Source organism: Eschrichtius robustus, chromosome 15, assembly GCF_028021215.1.
Source record: "Eschrichtius robustus isolate mEscRob2 chromosome 15, mEscRob2.pri, whole genome shotgun sequence".
Taxonomy (NCBI): Eukaryota; Metazoa; Chordata; class Mammalia; order Artiodactyla; family Eschrichtiidae; genus Eschrichtius; species Eschrichtius robustus.
Genome location: NC_090838.1, coordinates 62,887,220 through 62,911,024, shown reverse-complemented (window position 1 = coordinate 62,911,024; position 23,805 = coordinate 62,887,220). Strand labels below are relative to the sequence as shown.

Sequence of the window (23,805 nt, the reverse complement as noted above, 5' to 3'; positions counted from 1 at the left end):
GATGTTACATAAAATAAGTTGGAAAACACCGTGTGATATCTCCTTCTTGGGCTTCAGGAAGTCCTGAATAAACTAACCTGTTTAGTGGTATTTCCCATACATATTGATGTGTGTGTGTGTGTGTGTGTGTATACAGAGTGCAGAGTACCTTTTAACTACCATTTCTTGGTGTTCCAAGAGACATAATAGGAAATGCTGGGTTAAGGGAGTGTCTTAAAAACGAAAGGAGTCGCAGTTATTGGTGGAAGTATAGAAAGCCTCTATTAAAGAAAGCTTTAGAAGTTAATACTGCTCATGTTTTGATAATGTTTAAGAAGGTGAGGAAATTACTGTTCTATATACTTAATTTTTTTATATCTGTTGATTCTTCAAAAGTGGCTACCAAAATAAGTGGTGCCAGTTCCTTTAAATTATGAACTGTACATAATTTTAAAGCTTGTTCACCTGATTTTGACTGTCTGATGGAGAGATTAATTTAGAAAAATGGGAATGTGGAAGTGTTAGAAACTATTAAGAATTAATAATCCAAAAAATTAAGATAAAAGGTTTTCTAAAATTAGATAAGTAGAAATATTTGACCTGAGTTAAAAAGTTCAATTTATACTCAAGTTTTCCAGGAATACATTGGTGAAGTGAGGACTATCTATGATAAAATTTGTTCTTTCTACACATAGTAGAGATGGTAAGGTTCTTTGTAGGTTATTTTTTCTATTATATTTTTTCTTTCCTTTCCAAATGAAAGTGTGATCTTTAGTTGTTATGTTATTTTAGTTTGTAATATTTCAAACTGAACATATTTTTTAGTAATTTTTTTTATTGTTCAAAAGGTCATACAAATGTTCAGTAGAAAAGTTGATATAATTTGATCCCAAGAGAACACCACTAAACCAAAATGTGGTGGAATATGGAAACAATCTGAATACCTATTCTTAGTCTTTTCATTTAAAATTTTGATCTTATCCAACTATTATCTAAGTGTTTTTTATGAGTTTAAATTGTCTTCTCTCCACAGAATCAAGTGACGGATACTAATAGAAAACTACAACATGAGGGAAAGGAAGTAAGGCCAGTTTACCTTTTGAAAAAATGTTTTCTGTTTCCTGTCATTCTCTTTGATAACTGTGTTCTTGATTTAGTGGCTTGTAAGACCATAAGCAGCATGTTGGAGGAACTTGGACATTATCATTGCTTCTCCTAATGTTTATCTGAAGTAAATGAATATAGCACTAGAAAGCTTAATGAGAGTATGTAGCCTTCTTCCTTAGCTGTGTTTGTAAATCACTTAAGTAGTCATAATATGGCCAATGCTGTTTCCTCTGCCTGGAATGTTCTTTCCCAAATGTTTACCTACTTCAGATCTTTGCTCCTCACATGTTACCTCCTTCATGAGGCCTTTTCTAACCACCTTATTTAGAATTGCAGTCTCACTTTCACCCCTTGTATTCTTTTTACCTTTCCTGCTCTATTTTTCTCCATTGCACCTATCATGCTTTGATATTATACATTTTTCCTTATATGTTTGTTTTTTGTGTCTCCTTCCATTAGAAATTAAGTTCCATGAGGTCAAGTTTTTTTTTTTTTTTTTTTTTTTAAACTGCATTGCCATATCCCCTCTACCTACCTAAACAGTGACTGGCACAACATGAATATGCATAAGTATTTGTTTAAAAAAAAAAAGAATCTGATTCTGTTAATTGATATACTCATCATTTAAATCATCATAGTTTATAAGATTATTTTACATCCATTTTCTCACTTAATCCTCATGGCAGACCTATGACAAAGTCAAGACTGGTATTATCACTATTTTATTGATTAGGAAACTAAAACAGATGATTTGCTAAAGTTTACATAGTAATTGGCAAGGCTGGGACTAAAACCCAAGTTTTCTGACTTATAATCTATTACTGCTCTCTGTATCATGTACCTTCCTCATTGCCTAATACTTATTTAGTGTTTAATTTTAATAATCTTTAAGATTAGCCCTTGATTGTCTTATCAGTAACTTAATCAGGACCATTCCCTTTTTTCTTTTTTGCATAGTATCTAAGTAGATAACATTTTTAGGAAAGGGTATGGGATAAATACTATAAGAGGCCATGTAGATTATTGCTTTTTAAAAGTTTGTCTCACATATTTTAAGTTTTTGCAAAGAATGCAGTTTCTTCTAGTTTTATTGTGGTATGACTTCAGATGGAAGACTTTAAAATGCTGTGAGAAGAAGAGTGAGATACTCTTCATTAAACTGGAGCTCTTGGAAAAGCCACAACTTCTAACTGTGTGGTTTATTTGTTGAAATACAGATTTAGTTGCAGATTATTTTCAAGATTCATTTGAAGCTGTATAGGAAGGACTGTTTTCCTCCAGGAGTCTAGCACTGATGACAGAAATATAGGATCTTCTTAGAAGATTGATGAAATCATAAATCATGAAGAGTCTGGATAGGGTGTGGAGCAAATCTGCACATTTTTTCTTTTCTCCTGGATAGCCCCTGAATTTTAAGATTTCATTTCACCTAGCCTTTTCTAGTGTAGTATGTATGCATCTTGGGGAGAAAGTGGGAAACCATACAGGGATGTTTTACCGGTTGAGAAAGGCAGTTCCGTAGTCCACTTGGCAGGTCTTAGTATGAAACTGTCTGGGACTTTCTGATGAATTGAACATAGGGTGGAAAAATGTGACTGAAAGCTTTTTATTTACAGCTGTTGGCATAATTCAGTTTTTTTCCCTCTTGCTAAGCTGGTAATAGCAATGGAAGAGCTGAAGCAGTGTCGACTACAACAGAGAAATATTTCTGCCACTGTTGATAAATTAATGCTGTGTCTTCCAGGTGAGGAACTGGAAATAGAGTAGAATTCTTGATGCAATTCCTTTAGCTTTAATTAGTCTTTTCACTTTCTTTAAATAATGCTTGTGTGCTCTTTTTCCCCTTCTCTTTCAAGTCCTGGAGATGTATAGCAAACTGAGGGACCAGATGAAAACTAAAAGGTAAGTTATTTTTTTGTTGAATACTTTGTATTATCTAAAATTTCTGTTATTTAGCATTTTTTTAAAAGTCCATATTTAGCATAACTTTTCAAAAAATAATTAAGTCCATATAACATCTTCTTTCGCCTTTTGTATATCTATTGATTCATCCTGAGAGTTATTTACATATGCTGATGTATTTTGTCATGTATTATGTTTAATAAAAAACACTACACGTAGTTTGATTTTTAGAAGACCCAGCTTTTTAGGGGGAAAAGCATGTAACTGTTTTAGTGATAGTTAATTTGAGAAACATGCTTTGATTTAGTATTATAGTAGAAAAAATAGTTACTGGTTTTGCTGGGGTGAATCAGTCAGGGTTCTCCATTGAAATAGAACCAGTGTTGTGTGTGTGTGTGTGTGTGTGTGTGTGTGTGTGCAGAGAGAGAGAGAGAGAGAGTGATTTTTTTAGCAAATTGGTTCACATGATTATGGAGGTCCAAATCTGCATAGTAGGCTGATAGGCTGGTGTCAGGGAAGAGTAAATATTGTTGCCTGAGTCTGAAGGCAGTCTGCTGGCAGAATTCCGTCTTCCTCTGGGGAGTTTAGTCTTTTTCCTATCAAGGCCTTAACTGATTTAATGAGGCCCACCCACATTATGGAGAGTATTCATCTTTACTCAGTCTACTGATTTAAGTGCTAATAATCTCATGTAAAAAATACCTTCACAGAAATATCCAGAATAATATTTGACCAAATCTCTGGGTACTATGGCCTAACCAAGTTGACATATAAAATTAACCATCACAAGGGGCAAGGTCAAGGTTAAGTTCAGAGGAGTCTTTTCCTATGTGTTATTTTCATCTGGTTTTATTCCACAGGAAACTTGATAGTGACTCTTTGGCTCTTCTTCCCAAACTAGAGTAAGCACCTCCACCCTCTCTGCCCTGGAGTACCCTGTCGTATGATGGGGGTATGTGAAGCTATAAGATAAACAGGACACATCTTCCTGGAATGTTAATTTTACCTAGTTTTGAGGGAAAAAGTATGGAATTAAAATGTATTTAATACTGAAATAAGATTAAAAATATTGTGAATAAAAATGATAAATTCTCAAGAATTTTAAAGTTAAAGCATGAGGCATCAATATTTTTTGAATTTCTTAAGATTATTTCCCAGACTGCCTTCTCCCTGGGAGGATACATTCATATAAGAGAACATAGGTTGAACAGTATGAGAAATTCTGTTCAGTGAGATAGAAAGTAATATTATTTCCCTGATAACCTTTTTGTGAAGTTCTAAAATTATAGAAAATTACAGAGATTAAAAAAAAACTTCAGTATCAACTTCTCTGAATTAACAGATAGCAACAATTCCAGTTTTGATTCATATATATGTAATATTTATGACATATATATAAACACATATGGACAGAAAGAGGTAAAGATGTACATTTAAAAAAATTATAGATAAAACTCATATCCCCTTCCTCAGTCCTGTCCCTTTCCCTACTCTGTTGGGGAAACTAGTATCATAAATTTGGTGTGTCCTTCTAGTCCATGTTTTTAATATCCATAAATCATATGTTGTATTTTATGTTTTTAGAAACATTTACATGAATAGTTCTCAGTCCTTGTGTTTTTGAGATTCATTCATTCAATAAAAATGAATTGAGTACTTACTGTGTTGTTAGGCATTGCTCTTAGTGCTGGGAATATAGCCCTGAACAAAATAGACAAAAATATCTGCTGTTGTGGGGCTTACGTACTAGTGGAGAGCTTTTTAAAATTTATGTATAGAGATCTAGTTCACTTATTTTAATTGCTGTATAGTAGTCTATTACATGAACAACCCACATTTCTCCTCTTAATTTGAGTGGCTGTCATAAGTACTGTTCACCAGTATTTCTAGCTCAACCTTTTTCTGGCACAAAGAGTAGGTTTATATGTCTTGGGCTCCTTTGAGCTGTATCAACACTGCACACTGAGTTGCCCTCCTATATTGTATCCTCCTTACTCTACTTGGGCTCTAATACCCTGTGTTATGCTTCTGTCTTGCCTGAATGCCCTCCTCATCCCTGTTTGGCTCTGACACTCCATGCAATGCTGCCTTCCTATACAGACAGTCTTACCCCACTAGGTCCCTTGTATCCCATGCTGGTCCATCTTACCCCTCACCCACCAGTATGAATGCTCTCATTTATTTAGGTCTTCTTTAATATTTTTCAGCAATGTTTTTAGTTTTTAGTGAATAAGTCTTACATATCTTTCATCATATTTATCCCTAATTATTTTGTATTTTTTGATGCTTATTTTAAGTGGTATTGCTGGGACTTCCCTGGTGGCCCAGTGGTTAAGACTCTGCCCTTCCAATGCAGGGGGCATGTGTGTGAATTCTGGTCAGGGAACTAAGATCCCACGTGCTGCAGTGGTGCAGCCAAAAAAAAAATAAAAATAAAAAAATAAATAAATGGTATTGCTTCTTAAATTTCAATTTTCAGTCATTTATTACTAGTATACTATTAAATTTGTATATTTATCTTGTATTCTGCAAACTTACTAAATCACTTACTAATTCTAGTAGCATTTTTGTGTATTCCATTGGATTTTCTATATAGCTGATTATCTTGTCTAAAAATAAAGACAGGTATATTTCTTTCTTTCCAGTTGGGATGCTTTCTTTTTGGTTTGTTTTTCTTGTTTTATTGAACTGGCTATGTTGAATAGATTATTTCCCAGACTGCCTTCTCCCTGGGAGGATACATTCATATAAGAGAACATAGGTTGAACAGTATGAGAAATTCTGTTCACTGAGATAGAAAGTAATATTATTTCCCTGGTAACCTTTTTGTGAAGTTCTAAAATTATAGAAAATTACAGAGATTAAAAAAAGCTTCAGTATCAACTTGTTGAATAGAAGTAGTGAGAGTAGATATCTTTGCCCTGTTGTTGATCTTAGGGGGAAAGCATTTAACCATTAAGTCATATATGTTAGATGTAGTCTTTTTGTACATGCCATTTAGAAGGCTGAAGAAGTTCCCTTCTATTTCTAGTTGTTGAAAGTTTCTATCAGGAATGAATATTGTTTTTGTCAAATGCTTTTTCTATGTCAGTGAGATGATCATATGTTTTTTTTTAAATTTCTTTTTTAGTTTATTAATATGATAAATTGTATTGAATGTTAAACCAAACTTGCATTCATGGAATAAATCCCACTTGGTCATGGTAAATTATCCTTTTTAATATGATGTGGTATTTGATTTGCTAAAATTTTGTTGAGGAGTTTTGTATCTATGTTCATGAGAAATACTTGTCTGTAGTTTTCTTTTTTGTAATATCTTTGTTTTTGGTATCAGATTAATGCTGGCCTCGTGAATAACTTGGAAAGTTTTCCCTCTTTGGTTTTCCAGAAGAATTTGTGTAGTGTTGGCAATTACCTTCCTTAAATATTTGGTAGAATCTAACAGTGAAACCACTTGGCCCAGGAGATTTGTTTGTTTTTGGTGAGAAAGTTGTTAACTACAAATTTAATTAAAAAAATAAATACACGGCTGTTTGCATTTTGTGTTTCTTGAGTAAATTTTGCTTATTTGTATCTTTCAAATAATTTGTCCATTCATCCAAGTTTTTGAATTCCTTAACAAAAGTTATTCATGATATTCCTGTATTATTTTAACAGTGTAGGATCTATAGTGATACTTTCTCTTTCATTGCTTATGTTGATAATTTGTCTTTTCTCTCTTTGTTTCTGTCTCTGTCTCTCTGATTATTTTGGCTAGAGGTTTGTCAATTTTATTATTTTTTTGAAAATAGTAATTTAGGTTTTACTGAGCTTTTTTCCTTGTTTTTCTATTTTACTGATTTTCGCTGGTATCTTTAGTATTTCCTTTCTCCTGCTTACTTGGGGTTTAATTTGCTCTTACAAATTGAAGTATAGTTGATATACAATGTTGTGTTAGTTTCAAGTGTACATCAAAGTGATTCAGTTATATATATATATATATATATATATATATCTCACAATATATATCTCATATTTTCTTTATCCATTCATCTCTTGATGGACACTTGGGTTGCTTCCATGTCTTGGCTATTGTAAATAATTTGCTCTTTTTTTAGCTTTATTAGGTGGAGGCCTAGGGCATTGATTTTGGTTCTGTTTTCTAATGTAGCCATATAAAGCTGTACATTTCTCTCTAAGCAGTGCTTTGACTGCATCTTACATGTTTTATGATGTTGTGGGGTGTTTTTTACATTTATTTCAAATATTTTCTAATTTTTTTGGTAATTTTTAGAATTTATTTCACCGACTATTTAGAAGTTCATTGGTTAATTTCTAAATATTAGGGGATTTCCCAGATTTATCAAAATTGATTTATAATTTCACTTCATTGTGTTCATAAATGTAAAATGTATGATTGCAACCTTTTATATTTTTTGAGACTTGTTTTACGCCCCAGCATATGGTCTGTTTTGGTGAAAATTACATATACACTTCAAAATAATATATATTGTTATTGAGGAGAGCATTCTTTAACTGTCATTTAGATATACTTGGTGTTGTGCAGGTTTTCTCTATCCTTATGATTTTGTATTTGTTATTTGTTGACAGAGGAGTGTTGAAGTTGCCTATTATAACTGGATTTGCATATGTCTTCTTTCTGTTCTTTCAGTTTTTGCTATGTGTATTTTGAAGCTCTCTTATTGGATGCATATACATTAAGCATTGTTGTATCTTCTTGACGAAAGGACCCATTTGTTATTATGGAAGGTTCTTCTTTATCCCTGGTAATATTCTTTTTTTCTGAAATATGTGTTGTTTGGTATTAATGCAGCCAGCCACTGCTGCTTTCTTTTTAATTTTTACATTGTCTGTTTTTAATATCCTTTTTTCTAAAATATTCTTAACAGCTTCATTGAGATACAGTTTACATACTTTTCACTTCATTCATTTAATGTATACAATTCAGTGGCTTTTAGTGTAGTCAGAGTTGTGTGACCATCACCACAATCAATTGTAGAATGTTTTTATTCTTCACAAAAGAAACTCTGAGCCCCCTGGCCATCAGCACACAATTTTCTCCCTGCTCCCCTTGCCGGCTACTGGGAACTACTGATTTACTTTCTGTTTCTTCAGATTTGCCTATTCTGGACATTTCATATAAATGGAATCATATATCATTCTTTGTGATTGGCTTCTTTCATTTAACATAATGTTTCCAAGGTTAATCCATGTTGTACCATATATCAGTACTTCATTTCTTTTTTTAATTAATTAATTAATTAATTAATTTTTGGCTGCGTTGGGTCTTCATTGCTGCGCACGGGCTTTTTCTAGTTGCGGCGAGCGGGGGCTACTCTTCGTTGTGGTGTGCGGGCTTCTCGTTGCGATGGCTTCTCTGGTTGTGGAGCACAGGCTCTAGGAACGTGGGCTTCAATAGTTGTGGCATGTGGGCTCAGTAGTTGTGGCTTGTCTACTACTCTAGAGTACAGAGTAGTTGTGGCGCACGGGCTTCGTTGCTCCGCGGCATGTGGGATCTTCCCAGACCAGGGCTCAAACCTGTGTTCCCTGCACTGGCAGGCGGATTCTTAACCGCTGTGCCACCAGGGAAGTCCCATCTCTTTAACTGCTGAATATTCCACTGTATGGATTTACCACATTTTATTTATCCATTCATTAGTTGATGAGCATTTGGCTTTACAATTTTGGGTTTTTACAAATAATGCTGCTATGCAATTTTGTTTACAGGCTGTTGTATGGACATACGTTTTCATTTCTCTTGGCTATATACACCTAGGAATGAAATTTTGCTGGATCATGGTAACTCTGTTTAACCATTTGAGGAACTGCCAGACTGTTTTCCAAAGCAGCTGTGCCATTTTACCTTCCCCCCAGCAGCATATGAGGATTTGATTTTCTGTACCTCCTAGCCAATACTTATTACTGTCTGTCTTTTGATTATGGCCATCTTGGTGGGTGTGAAATGCTATCTCGTTGTTCACCTTCATTTTGAAATATATTTTTGATGGGCATATAATTCTAGGTTTATAGATTCATTAGTTCTTAAGGTATCATTTTTTTGTCTTTTGGCTTATGTAGTTTCTGAGGGAGAAGTATATGAACAGCCTTAACTTTTTTGTCACTCTACTTAATGTGTCTTTTCTTCAGCTGTTTAAAAACTTTTGTCTGTATAATTTGTTCTCAGCAATTTGATTTTGATATGCTTTGGTGTAAATATGTTTGTATGCATGAATATGTGTGTATATTTATACTGCTTGTGGTTTGTTTAGTTGCTTGTTTTTTTTTGAAATTTTCATAAATCTGGAAGATGTTCAGATATTATTTTTCCAAACATTTTTTTTGTCCTTTTTCCATCCTCATTCTGAGACTTCAGTTATATCTATGTTGGACAACTTCACATAATCCCACAGGTGACTTGAGGATCTTCTTTTTCTCCAGTCTTTTTTCTCTTTGCTTTATTTGGGATAGATTTTATTGCTGTGTTCTTTCTTTTTCATTGTCTAATCTTTTAATCTCATCCAGTGAAATTTTCATTTCAGATGATATATTTTTCATCGTTAGGAGTTCCATTTGGTTTTTTATGTTTAATTTCTTTTGTTATTTTTGCATCTTTTAAAAATACCTGTAACAGAGCTCTAATTTCTGTTTTTATGTACTTCTTTGCTAGTTCTGTCACTTCTGGTATTTTGGGTTTCTCTGAAGATTATTTTGTTTTTCCTAGTTACAGGTCATTTTTTTGGTTCTTATCATGTCTTGTAAGTTTTGATTGGATAATTGTCATTATATTATGTTGTTGAGTGTCTGGATTTTGGGGAGCTTTTTTTTCTTAGAGGGTGTTGGTCTTTGTTTTGGCGAACAGTTTAGTTGATTCCAGATCCACTTGATCCCAATCCCATCAGACCCCATTTTTAAGCTTTGGTAGGCCCTCCTTCATTCCAGGGGTTACTCAGAGTAGTATTCATCTACTTTGAAAAACTCAGAAATCCCCAGGGACTCTTCACTTTGGCTGTTCAGAGTTCAGATGTTTCTCTGTCTTGTCTGAGCTCCTTGAGGTGTTTATCTTACATCTTGCTGCTGTCTTTCTGTCTCTCCTTCCTTGCCTTCTCTCCCTCCCTTCTCTTCCTTCTCTTCCTTCCCTCCCTTCTTTATGCCTGTTCATGCAGAATTTCACTTTTTCTGTGCCTGGCCTAGTACTTAGCAAAGACTCAAGGGAACCCTTATGTAACTTTCTGCATTGCTTCCTTTTTTTTTTTTTTTTTTGGGAATTCTGCTGCACAACCTTAAGGTGCATAAGCTTTCCTGAACTCCTATCTCTGATGCTAAGTCTGCTAAGTTGTTGGGCTCTGTTTGGGTTTTCTCTGACTGTGTCCATGATCTAGAAATCACATTCAGGCAGATAACCCAGATAACTATTTTTTATTTTATTTATTTATTTTTTGGCTGCATTGGGTCTTTGTTGCTGCGCCCGGGCTTTTTCTAGTTGTGGTGAGCGGGGGCTACTCAACGTTGCGGTGCACGGGCTTCTCATTGCAGTGGCTTCTCTTGTTGCGGATCATGGGCTCTAGACGCATGGGCTTCAGTATTTGTGGCACGGGGGCTCAGCAGTTGTGGCTCACGGGCTCTAGAGCGCTGACTCAGTAGTTGTGGTGCCCGGGTTTTGTTGCTCAGAGGCATGTGGGATCTTCCCAGACCAGGGCTTGAACCCATGTCCCCTGCATTGGCAGGCGGATTCTTAACCACTGTGCCACCAGGGAAGCCCCCCAGATAACTCTTAAATTCACCTTGTTTGTTTCCCTTTTTTCAGAGATCACAGTTCTGTGTTACTTGATGTTCACTATGTGAAAGCAGTTGTTTTATGTATTTTAGCCAGTATTTTACTTCTTAAGAGTGAGAGTTCATGTCTGTTCTTTGTTATTCCTTAATGGCTGGAAGCCTAGTTATTTTTTTTAAAGCTATAAATACTCATTATACTACTAGGTTTTATGTTCCCTGAGGAAAGATATCTGACCATCTTTCTATCTCTAGCACATAGAAGGGATTAAATATTTCTTAATGATGCTCTTTAATTAGGAAAGACACTAATATTTTCTGTGTGGAAAGCTTTTGTTTTATATTCTTATCATACTCTGAATTTTAAAAAATTTCTCATGGGTAGTTGTAATCCACTTTGAAAGATTACTTATTAGAATTTAAAAAAACCATCATTGTGAACAAGTTCCATACCGTGACGAAAAAGTACCAAAATTTAATTTGCCTAGAATCAACATTCCCCTTCTCAGGATAGCATTCAACCATGTCTAAGTTATTCTGACCTTAAGTTATCCAATTTTTAGGATTATTTAGACATCTTTTCCTGCCTTATTTAAAAAAAATTCTTACTTTTAATTCATTTACTTTCTTTCTGCTCGCATCTCTATTAGGGAGCCTGCATGTGGTGGGGGGAGGGGGAGAGCTAGCACATTTGGCTTTTGATTCAGTTTTAATGTTTAGAGGTTGTCAAAAGTAATGTCAAAATCTTGTTTTAGAGTTCCACGGCCCCTGGAAATAGAATTTTTTTCTTTTGGTGTCTGCTATAGAGGTGTTTAATTGGCTGTCATTCTTTAACCTGTCACTGATATTGAAGTACACTAGAAATTTGAATGAATCTTATTGATCTGTTATAATTGGAGTATGAGTATGTTAGGGAAAGGACAATGGGGAAATAAAGTAACATTCTTTATTGCCAGAAATCACTGGGTTTTGTACTAATTAGCCTTGAAAAATGTGGAGTTATTTGACAGACCAGATGTTTTCACCATGCAGCCATGTGTCTCATCAGTGAATGTGCCTTGTGTCTGCAGGCAACATTGTTAGATTTTTCTCATTCTATAAACAATGTTCCAAAATATAACTAAACCCTAAAGTGTGTTTATCTTTTTGGCTTAATTTCTAGGTTTATATCCATTCTAAAGTTTCTCTCTAGAGGAAATGCATTTTATTGCACATAGCTCTTCGTACCTAATTGTAGTATAAACACCATTCTGTTTATACTAAACCATGTGAATTGTATTGTTTGTGAGTCTGTAAAATTTTAATAAAAGCAACCATTTCAGATTAAACTATATTTGTAATTTTATTTCTTAATTTAGGGGAAATAGATCTTTCTTCCCTTCATTTATTTGGACTAAGATTTTGATTTTTGGAACACAGGAGGGAAAAACATAAACAAAGAAAACAAGTAAATCCAACCTCTAATCTTTAGTGTTTGTGGTATTACGTGCATTGGAGTAAGAAGAGTTTAAGTATCTCCCATGGAATTCATTCTTAAAACCTAAAATAGAACTATAAGTCTTTTACTTACAGGATCAAAACTGAGTTTTTCCTATACTAAATATATTATGGGAAATGTGGAAATTAGGAAGTTAAAAACATGAAGAAGAAAACTGTTACCCATAATGTTTTTATCCAAAGGAAAGAAAAATCATGGTTAACATTTTTGTATATATTTTCTTAGTCGTTTTCTGTGTACTCATGTTTGTGTGTGTGCTTGTATTTAGTACTGTGTAGCTCATACATACATACATATTCATAATTTACACATGTATAAGTATTTGTAATTTTGAAAAATGTTATGATCATACTTGTAATTTCAATGTTTTTGAAATAATTTTCACTCAACAATATTGTAAACACTTTGCTGTTTTATTATTCTTTGCATATACATATATACTACCTGGATATATCATAATGCATTTAACCAATTCCTTGTTAATAGACTTCTAGATTAGTTTTTTATTTGTTAATATAAATAACTACAGTTCAAGAGGCTTATACATATTTTTGTACATGTAATTTTTTGTGGGGGGGAATGCAACTGTTTAGAATACTTGTTTGGTGAAATTTTTCATTGAAAACGTGTATTATTAATATAAATATGTTTACCAGCAGGCTGTGAATTCTCATTTATTAAAACCCCTGATAATAATATACATTATTTTTTAAGAAATCGTTGGCAGTTTGAGTGACAAAATTATATTTTTTATTTTCATTTCTTCACATCAGTTCAACTTTTTTTTTTTTCATGTTTGCCTTTTTGGGGGCTCTTTTGTGACTTTTCTTTGTTCAATGCTTAAAAAAAAATCCCTCAAGTTTATATGTTACAACTAATCCTTGCCAGGTTGTTGTTTCCTCTTTATTCTTATTCTCTTTTTATGTATAACTTATTTTGTTTTTACCTGTTCAACTGTATCAATCTTAGTTTTATTTGTTCTCTTATGCTTATGGAAGCTTTCCTACCTATCAGATAAATATTGTCCCTATTATTATTATGAAATGTCCTTCTGTGTTTCCAGCAATATTTGTTGTCTTAAAATCTAATGTGTCTGATATTAATATAGCCATTCAAGCACTTTTATGGTTACTTTTGGGGTATATCTTATTCTAGCTTTTACTTCAGTCTGTTTGTATCTGTGACTCTAAAGTGAGTTTCTTGTAAGCAACATATAGTTGGATCATGCTTTTTATTTTATTTACTTATTTTTTTATTTTATTTTAGCCGCACTGTGCGGCATGCGGGATCTTAGTTCCCCGACCAAGGATTGAACCCATGCCCCCTGCGGTGGAAGCACGGAGCCTTAACCCCTGGAATGCCAGGGAAGTCCCTGGATCATACTTTTTAAATCCTGTCTGACAATGTCTGCCTTTTGATTTGCATGCTTATTAGTCCATTTGCATTTAATATAATTATTAATATGGTTGGGTTTTGCTCTTTATTTTCTATGTTTTTCATGTCTTTTTTGTTCTTATTTATCTTTTACTCCTTTTTTGTATTAAATATTTTGTAGTATACTATTTTAATTCTTCCATAAACCTTTTAATGTTGTATTTTTTGAGGTTTTTTTTAGAGGTTACTCTGTGGATTATAATCTGCTTCTTCATTTGTCACAGTCTACTTTAGGTCATTGCTCATGTAGTTTTGATATAATATATAGAAGTAGTTTTGCTTCAACTTAGCTCCATTTCTTCCCTCTTCTTTTGTGCTATTATTGTCATTTATATTATATCTATATATTTTATAAACCCAACAATACAGTGTTATAATCATTGCTTTAAAAAATATTGTCTTTTACTGATAGTAAAAGAAGAAAAGAGAAAACAACCACATTTATTCAGTCTTTTATATTTAGCATATATTTACTCTTTCCTATGTTCTTCATTTTTTTCCCTCTGAATTCAAGTTACTATCTGCTATCATTTCCTTTCTGACTTTCTTTAGTGTTTCTTGTAAGGCAGATCTGCTAGCAAGGAATTGTCTTGGTCTTTGTTTATCTGGGAATATAATTCATTTCATTTTCATTTTTAAAGGCTAGTCATCAGCTAATGATTTGTCCTGGGTGCTCAAAGAAACTTGAGCTGAGAAAGGTGTCTACCCTTTGTTAGTGGACTTGTATGTGGGTTAGGGAGTGCATTCAAAATTCAGGCAAGTTTTCAAGTCTGTTGAGCTTTCATATTCTGCCAAGCCTTCTCCTGTGTGCAGGCCTGCAGTCTCCTAGTCAGCCAGGGATGTGTGGAGTGCTTAGGCCCTTTTAGGTGTCCCCTGCACTTGTGCACAGCTTCTCAGTCAGCTAGGGATATTCAGAGAGCTATCAGGTTATTCTGTGGGTCTCTTATTTCCAGGACTTCCCTGTTAAGTTTTTGGTCAGTCCTCCAGTCTGCTCTTTGTTCCAACCTAGACGAACTTCAGGCCAGTAGAGCTGGAGGTTCCCCCCACTCTCTTCCTTTTTTAAAATGAGTTTGCTACTTTTCCTAACAGCACCACTCCATATAGGATTTTCACCCTCTGCTCCAAATCATGTCAGCCCCTAACGGCAGAGAAGCTGCTGATTTTCCTGACAAGCCATAACCAATGATGGGGAGAAGGGAGGTGGAGAGGGTGATGGAGGTAGCCCCAGGCAAGAATACCACAGAGTCCCTCTCTATTTAGCAGTTTTCATGAATAAACCCTTCTTAATTTGTTGTTCTCCTTTCCAGAGTCCTTTCCAATTTCCAGAGTCTTGAAATGGTTGTTTGGGTCAGTTTTGTCTAGTTTATATTTGCTTTTTGGGTAGAAGATTTGCTAAGCTCTTCTGTGTGCCATAGTTGGAAGTCTATCCTTGGGTACTTTATTTTATAGGATGATTTTTGTGGCATTGATATGATCATTTTATATTTCCCTTTTTTTTTTTCCTATCAATGGCCTTTATTCTTTATGTAATGAATTTCATTGGTGGATTTTCAAAGTTTTCTGTATTCTTGGGAAAAATCTTTTTTTGATTATAATTTATTAAGTCCTGTAATATATATATTGATTTTTAATAATTTGACATTAATTTTTCCATTGACGTTTTTATTGAAACTTAATCCTGGATTTGTCTTAATGTACAGTGAAAACTAATTCAGGCTAGAAATTTTGCCTGAGGAATGTATCTGTGGCCCTAAAGAAGACTGAGTTGAGCTAAAGGTCATGCAATTCCTTTTATAGGCATTATCCTGCACTGAAAACTCTGGAACATCTAGAGCATACCTATCTGCCTCAAGTAAGCCACTATCGATTCTGCAAGGTGATGGTGGACAATATCCCCAAGCTTCGAGAAGAAATTAAGGATGTTTCTATGTCTGATCTCAAAGACTTTCTGGAGAGTATCCGCAAACATTCAGACAAAATTGGAGAGACTGCCATGAAGCAAGTAGGTCTTGGGTTTATGATAGGTTGGCCAATGACTTTGCAAGTATTCTGTTAAACACAGATTTCTTTTTGCTAGATGTCTTAATTGTTTCTTGTCATTTTAGGGAAGTCCTTCATCTTTATGGGAACACATGATTTTAAAATATCTTTTATTAGCAGAGCAATGAATTATTTACTAGTATATTGTTTTGCTCTGTGAATATTCAGTACATACTGTGATTGACTGTGATGGTTTATATTGGTGCTTTGAAGAGGCTTTTCTATTTTTTGAATACTTTTCTTGACTTTGGGTGTGATTTGAAGCCCAAGATGTTTTTTTCTCCCAGGATTTTTAAAAGTTCTCTTTCTAGTTAATGAGCTAAATTGTGCTGCAGGTACCTCTGGTTGATTATTTACTATGTAAGCAAGATGTCATGTTATATATGAATATTTCTGTAATTGTTATTTCTGATATCAATGGGTATCAATGAAAAAAGGCCTTTTGGGAAATGCTGGGAATTATGATCACAGAAAGGAATTTCTTTATAGCTTACAAATTAACAATGTGTTGAAAGTGTTTCAATTTTTTTCTTTCAATATCTTCCTAAGTTATGAAAGCCACAAGGAACGTCCAGAATTACTTTGTCGTTATGAATAAAGAACAGTAGTAATTTGCAGTACTTGCTCTTTTGAAATTTAAGTCACACTGCTTTTATTAAAATTTCTCAGTATACCTTATGATGTAACCTATAACAATAAGTAGAAGATTCAGCTGTTTATGGAAAGTGTTTTTTGGTTCTATAAACAACTGTGTTCTTGAATAAGTCATTTGTAGTTCTTATTCTGTGAGGAATGAGGGAGTAGGTCATATTTTGGGTCATATTTTTGGTCTCAGCTAGCCTTGGTAATCTTTTAGATATGTCTTTGATTCTGCAAAAGAGATCTGCCTCTTTGGAAATCCCTTTCCTAAGGGAATACACATATTCTTTTCCCATTTCTTCTTTTAATTTCCTTATTGTTATACTTTACGAAGTGGAAAGCTTAAAACTAGTTGATGATAAACCCTGATGGAAATAATCATATCATGTCATTTTTTTTAGTGGTGAAGAAACAAAATTAATCATTGAAAATATACTTTTGCCTTGCTGTGTATATTTTGAGTACAGGAATGAAGGTATCTTGTAAGACAAGTCTTTATTGTGGTTGACAAATTTTTACTAATTTTTCAAAATATAGAAGAGTATAGTACAAAGTTGCTTCTCCTAGGCCTTTGCTTGAGAAATTACTTCCTTTTTGGTGAAAGAGAGGATTCCATGAAGAATATTATTATTTCATTTAATGTGAGATTATCTGGTCTCTCCCCTAATTATCTGAAGAAATTAAGGCCTAGGCCAGGGAAGTGATTTGCTCAAGTTCAGACAGCTTGTAAAGGTCAGATTCTGTAGTAGAATTCAGATTAGACTGAGATGAATTTGTCTGCTATGGCACTCAAAATGTGTAAACTGTTAGCTGTTGGCTGTATTTTTGTCATTTAAAGAAATGATGAAGAAACCTTTCGTGAATTCAGGACTTTTTAATGAACTGATAACCCTTTATTCCTCCTATAGCATTTTTCATCTCAAGTATAGCTCTTATTGCATGTATTACTATCCTATGCTATGGTATATATAAGATCATTGACTAAAGATATCTTACACATTTTAAAATCTTCTGTAGTACCTAAAAAGTAAGGAAAGTAGGAGGGAGAGAAACTACCGTATACTTTGTACATAGTAGGTGTTCAGTAAATATTTGTTTGAATTCATGGATGTTAGAAAAGAGGGAGAGGATATGGTTTATTTCTCACTTATGTGAAGCCCAAAATGATGTTTCTGATTTGTGATGGTTTTCTTTGCAATGGTGATTTAAGGAAAGTTTCCATTATATGGCTCTGTCATTTTTAATATGGTTTTGAAGATTGCTGCAAAAGGGGAAAGACCAAAGAGTATTGCATGTGTTAGGGTTTTTAAGGGCTAGGCCTGGATGTGACACATCATCACTTCTTCTCTGATTTCACTGGCCAGAACTTAGTAACATGGCCATAGCAACCGGTAAGGGATGCTGGGGAATATAATCTCACTCTGTCTAAGAGAAGAACACGGTTTTGGTGAATAGTAGCTAGTCTCTGGCACAGTCTACCCTTTTGTTCATCAAATATCTCTTCACTCTTTTTTTTTTAAATAAATATATTTATTTATTTATGGCTGTGTTGGGTCTTCGTTGCTGCGTGTGAGTTTTCTCTAGTTGTGGCAAGTGGGGGCTACTCTTCGTTGCGGTGCGTGGGCTTCTCATTGTGGTGGCTTCTCTTGTTGTAGAGCACGGGCTCTAGGCGCACAGGCTCAGTAGTTGTGGCTCACAGGCTCAGTAGTTGTGGCACATGGGCTTAGTTGCTCCGCTGCATGTGGGATCTTCCCGGACCAGGGCTCGAGCCCGTGTCCCCTGCAGTGGCAGGGGGATTCTTAACCACCGTGCCATCAGGGAATTCCATATCAGTTCACTCTTCCTCTCATCCATAGAACATACTTGTCCCTTCCCTAAGGAATACAACCCAATATTCCATCTAGTTACTACATCCATCTCAAAGTATGATATCTTCCAGGAATGCACAATACTCTCCATCAGATCCAGATGTGGCTCTTCAGTGGGCTGATGGCCAGGAACTAAGATAGGTTATCTGCACCTGTGGCCCTCCCACCCTCAGTATACCATGGAGAAGCTAGAACAGAATAGCTACAACAGAAACTTCCATTTAGAAGAGGGAAGAACAGGAGATGTACAGTATTACCTGCTTCATAGCAAATCATGTAATCCTTTTGGGCCATCATTGGGAAATCTTTCTGCCTCAGTAGTAGGGAAACTTCCTTGTCTAGATGTTGATTCTGTGGAAAGAACTCCTTTGCCCATTGTTCTCCTGGGCTCTTGGCTGCATCTTAGTTTTTCTTTCCCTATTTTTTTCTGTGTACATTTCTGAGATGTGTGCTGGGGAATATACCTTCGTATGAAGATTTTTCTCTCTCCCTCTGTAGATATACACATACATCTACATCTACACTTATATCTACAACCACATTTATATCTCTGTATATCTTTCAGTGCGTCCTTTCTGCTTCTACAAGTTTAGGAGGCCAAGGGTTGTTTTAAGGTTCTGAACAAAGTTTTATTTAGTACAGATTTGTGGGTTTTTGGCATTATAGTTACCTCAAAACTTAGTAGACCTCTGATCTGTCTCTTTCCAATAGGTTCTATTTAGATACCCACTGTTGTTTTCTAAATATAATTTTCAGGAATGATTTTTTTTCTTCTTCCCTGTTTGGGGAGGTAGTAGAGTTGGGAGAGCATAACCCTTGCCTCATGTCTCTTTCTTACTTAGGCCCTACTTGGAGGCTATATGAAATAACGGGTAAGAAAACCATACCTGAATCTAATTTTTGCCTCAGGATTAAGTCACTTTGTTCAAGGAGGTCTTCTTTGGACTTAATTGCTCAAACTTTTACCATCTTTTTCTTTTACTATTTGGGATCTATATGTGTTCAGCTTTCTAACCCTCTGAGGCCCAAGTTTCTGGATTTGTGCTATTCCCTGTAATTTCAGTTTTCAAAGTAGGAAATTCTGTGCTCATCGTTTTTGTGTAAAACCTTGCTAAAAGCAGAAAGCAAATGCCAATATACACTATAACTCTCTCTCTACATTCACTTATAGAGCTACAGACCCAGTAGACATGTGGTGTGCCTTTTCATTTATTACAGGTTCCAGTTTTGCCAGTTGTTTTGCCACAATATCACAGGGCTTTTCAGGCCTTTGACTTGCTAAATATATATTCTTGCGGCCTACTGCCTGACCTCTAAACTGATGTCATTTATTTTAGGTTTTTTTATTATGGCAACACCATTCTTCCAATGCCAGTGCCTGTTTCTTTAAATAACGATGCCTGTTGTAATAGCTAAGCTCTAAAATCTCACCATAGAAATTTTATTTTTCGCTCATGTGAAGTCCAAAATGGATGTTCCTGGTTGGGTAGCTCTTCTTTAAGTGACTGTGAAGGGATCCAGGACTCTTCCAACTTGTGGCTCTATCACTTCAACATGTGGCTTTCAGTGTTACAGCAGTAGAGAAAAAAGTAAATAATGCCTGGAGATTTTTTTTTTTTTTATTGACCAGGCTTGTAAGTGATACATACGACTGCTGCCAACATTACATCAGCAGAAGCTTATACACTACAAGCGAGGAGTGGAAATATAGTCTATCTGTGTGACCAGGAGAAAGAGGAAATAGGTTTGGTGAATACCTAGCTAGTCTGCTACAACCTGCTATTACAGAGCTTAGAAAAATACATATTTCCATGTCTCTTGCCTTTTTTTCTTCACAATTTCATCTCTTTGACATTTCTTTCCCATATATTTGCCTTCTAATTTACTAATCCAGTTTTTAGCATTGTCTATGCCACTATTCAGAACTTTATCATCATTATCAGTTTTAGTTCAGCAACTGCAGTTTTGGCCTTAAAAATGTGTTCTTTTCCTTAAAAAAAATTCTAAGTGGCCTTTAGAATCATACAAGAAAACAGATTTGAAAGTATCACTTAATATTGATAGTTGGTCTGGGTCCTTCTGGAAATTATGTAAATGATTGTGCTTTTTCTTGGTGGACATCTCCCGTTTTCTTCTTCCACTTACCCTATCCTGAGTTGCTGCATTGATCCATGGGTGGGCTTTGTCCTTTGTACAATGAAATGATGGAGGCAGTTGGTAGATTGGCTTCTCTTTGGGATATACCAGTTAAACTACCAGAAGGACTCCACCCTAATTAGGGTTTAATGAGCAAATTTGGCTCCAAACTTTTACCTGAGATTATAATCTCAAACCGTTTGTTGTCAAATTTTATCAAGAGATATGATGCAAAAAATACTATTTGAGGATGGTGCAAAAATAGTATTTGAGGATGACCTGAAGGATATGTAGTTTATCCATTTCTCTGTATTCCAAGTATTATATTGTCTCTGGATAAAGCTTTATCTGTAGGAAGCTCTTTGCTTTGATTGCATGTGGTAGGCAGAATTCTAAGATGGTCCCCAGGATTCCTGCCCCCTGGTCTGTGCATCCTGTAAAATCTTCTCCCTTGAGCGTGTGAACCTAATATGTAAGGTGAGAACCTTTAAAAGAGGGTCTAGAGGTCAGATATAAAGTTAGAGAGATTAAAAACTGCAGCAGATGCTTTACTCTTGGTCTTGAAGAAACAGAATGCCATGTTTTGGAGGGGGCCACACGGCAGGGAACTGTAGGCAGCCTTGAGTTGCTGAGAGCTATCCCCAGCCGACAGTCAGCAAGAAAATGGGGACCGGAGTCCTACAACCACAAGGAATTGGATTCTGCCAACAGTATGAGTGAACTTAGAAGACTGTGAGCTCCAGATGAAACCACAGACCTGACTGACATCATGATTTCAGCCTGGCGAGACCCTGAGCAGAAGGCCCAGCAAAAACATGTTGAACTCTTGACCCATGGAAACTCAGATAATAATTGTGTGTAGTTTCAAGTCACTAAGTTTATAGTAGTATGTTACACAGCAGTAGAAAACTAATACACTCTATTATTTTGGTCTTGAATAGAATTACTTTTTACTAAACTGTACATTTTTATTTTAATTTTGCCTTTGGGTCTAAGAAACAATGGTATAGTCAGTCTGGTTTAAAAGGTGTCAAGCTAGAAGTTTCTGAGTCTTTCACTTGTCTTCCAATATACAATACCTGGGAAGCTGCAGAAAAGTAAGAAAAATGTATAAGTATGAAAACTAGGATAGAAGTTCAATCATATAGCAGAATCTGAGGAGGAATTTAAAAATTGTCCATTCTACTGTGTATTACCATATCAAATTTTAAGTCAAGTGGTCTTATTTTACAAAAAAGCGTTTCATGTTCCTGTATATATCTTTTTAACATAGTATTGGAATGAAATCATTTAATGGACCCACCTATGAGTCTGCCATGGGAAGTAGAGCCATAGGTAAAGCAAGTAGAAAAACCCTCCCTTTTATCCTATCCCATTTTCTGTGTTGATATTCTTACAGTGTGCTTCCAAAATACTGTGTATGTCTTATTTTGGAATAATCAGTTTAGCTTGAACTGTTTTATAAAAAAATGTCTAAAGTAGTTCTTTGTTAATTGTCTGCTGTTTTTTAGTTCTCTTTTTTTGAAATTGATTTCTGTAATTCACTTGTTATGGAATTGATTTGTGCAGGAGGGAAGTTCTGTATTTGTTATTTTGGTTAGTTTGCCTTAGGCTTTGTGGGACTAAATAACATTTGTAAGGTAAACATTCTTGGCTAGGTTGATTTCTTTGTGGGGCCCTTTAACAAAGGGCAGGATTTACTTACTTTTAAAATTCTAACTTGGCTTTGCCAAATTATATAGGTTATATGACTGATGCTTAGAAAAGGAACTGGTTGCTTATAAAAGAAATGGAAGGCTCCCCAGGCATTCTTCCTTTAGTAACTAGTTTTAAAGAAACTGCTCCTTGGGTGAGATTAGCTGTCACCATGGTTCTGTCAGCCCTTGACTTTCTTTGATTAAGTCTTGACTGGAGCAAAATGTGCTGTTTTATTTATGGTGTAGAACATCTTTGACTTAGATCAGGCATAGTACTACCAACTGAGTTCACATAGGCCATGTAATGACTGCCAAGTAAAAGCAGTATTGCTGTTGAAATCTCTTTTGTGCTGGATGCTATGCAGAACTTCCACAGAATATGGCCTTTGGAGTCAAAGAAGTTGATGCTCACTTGTTTTGGTGTTCCTGGATTTACTTTTTATTTTCTTTTCTTCTTGATTTTGGTATTTTTGTGTTTGTACTAATTCTTGCCCCTTATTCTTTGATGATATGGATGGCCTGCGGGTAAGGTGGGGGAATGTGAGAGCTGTGTTATATGGGATTCTTGAAGTAGGCAACAATCAGAGTAGCTTATGATAGATAGTACAATTTTAGAATCTGAGCTTATGATAGATAGTACAATTTTAGAATCTGAAGAGGATAGTAGGGATTTAGTTTACTGTTCAGTAATATGATAGTTAACAGAATAGACTTTGGAGTTTGGGTTAGACTCCTAGATTTGTCATTTGTTAGCTGTATGACAGTGGGCAAGTTACTAAACATCACATTCAGTCTTCACAACTCTATAGTTGGAATTTTTAATCTTCTTTGCAAAGCTGTGGAAATATTTAGGGAAATCAAGTACTTAGCTTAGTCCCAGGCTTATAATACATGTTAAATTAAAAGAAAAAAAAAAAAAAGAACCATCCTAGATGAATGGTGAATGTAAATAGATTCTTAGAGTATGGAGAAGGAGAAGATTAAAATTAGAGTTAAACTTGATGATTGAACTACTTTTAATTTTATTCCTAAAATTCAATTTTCTGTGGCAATTTTCAGCCTTGAATTAGATCTCATTTTTAATCATTTTTTTCTCCTTACCATAAAAATTATTTCTATTGTATACACTTCTAAAATATTTTGAACCTGATTTCAGTTAAAAAGATGACAATTAAATTTAAAAGACCAATGACCCTTGATTCATGTTGAGTGAAAGAAGAAAGAGAATTTATTCCTTAAATCTAATTTGATGGCAATATTACAGTTTGCTTTTGAGTTTTCTTCAGGATAAAAAGGAAACTATATGGTGTGTGTATATATAATAAACATTATTTATTTGCTTTGGCGAAGCAAAGCACACCAGCTTATCAGGAGAAATTTTCTTGTTATTAAATTTTAAGAGAAAATTGTCATATGGGTTCTCAATATAATTTGTGAACATGGATTTTTAGTGTGCTCATCCTAAAATAGACCATTACTTTAGAGGAACAGCAGCTATTGCAATACTTACACCATCTCTCGCAAATATACTACATATATGCATATATATATATATATATATATATATATATATATATATATATATATATATATATATGTTTCAGTTATTTTAAGATTAAATTCTTTTGAGAGTATTCCTTTTACTGAGCCTTGGCTTGTACTAGAAAGCAGTAATACTTAATTTAAAACAATATGGTATCATAAGAATAAACTGCTGAGTAGAACAGAATACAAG

General features: G+C 34.7%; 1 protein-coding gene across 4 annotated transcripts in view; it reads left to right on the top strand.

Annotated features, from left to right (window-relative positions):
• The window catches only part of EXOC6B (exocyst complex component 6B), a 713,885-nt gene that overhangs the window by 98,859 nt on the left and 591,221 nt on the right, over window positions 1–23,805 (top strand). For 3 of the 4 annotated variants that reach the window (XM_068564225.1, XM_068564224.1, XM_068564226.1), the window contains exons 3-6: window positions 1,013–1,060; window positions 2,740–2,830; window positions 2,943–2,988; window positions 15,488–15,692. In XM_068564225.1, coding sequence (XP_068420326.1) covers window positions 1,013–1,060; window positions 2,740–2,830; window positions 2,943–2,988; window positions 15,488–15,692 — 390 coding nt within the window. The remainder of the gene's footprint in view (window positions 1–1,012; window positions 1,061–2,739; window positions 2,831–2,942; window positions 2,989–15,487; window positions 15,693–23,805) is intronic. The other variant, XM_068564227.1, reaches the window with a different exon arrangement.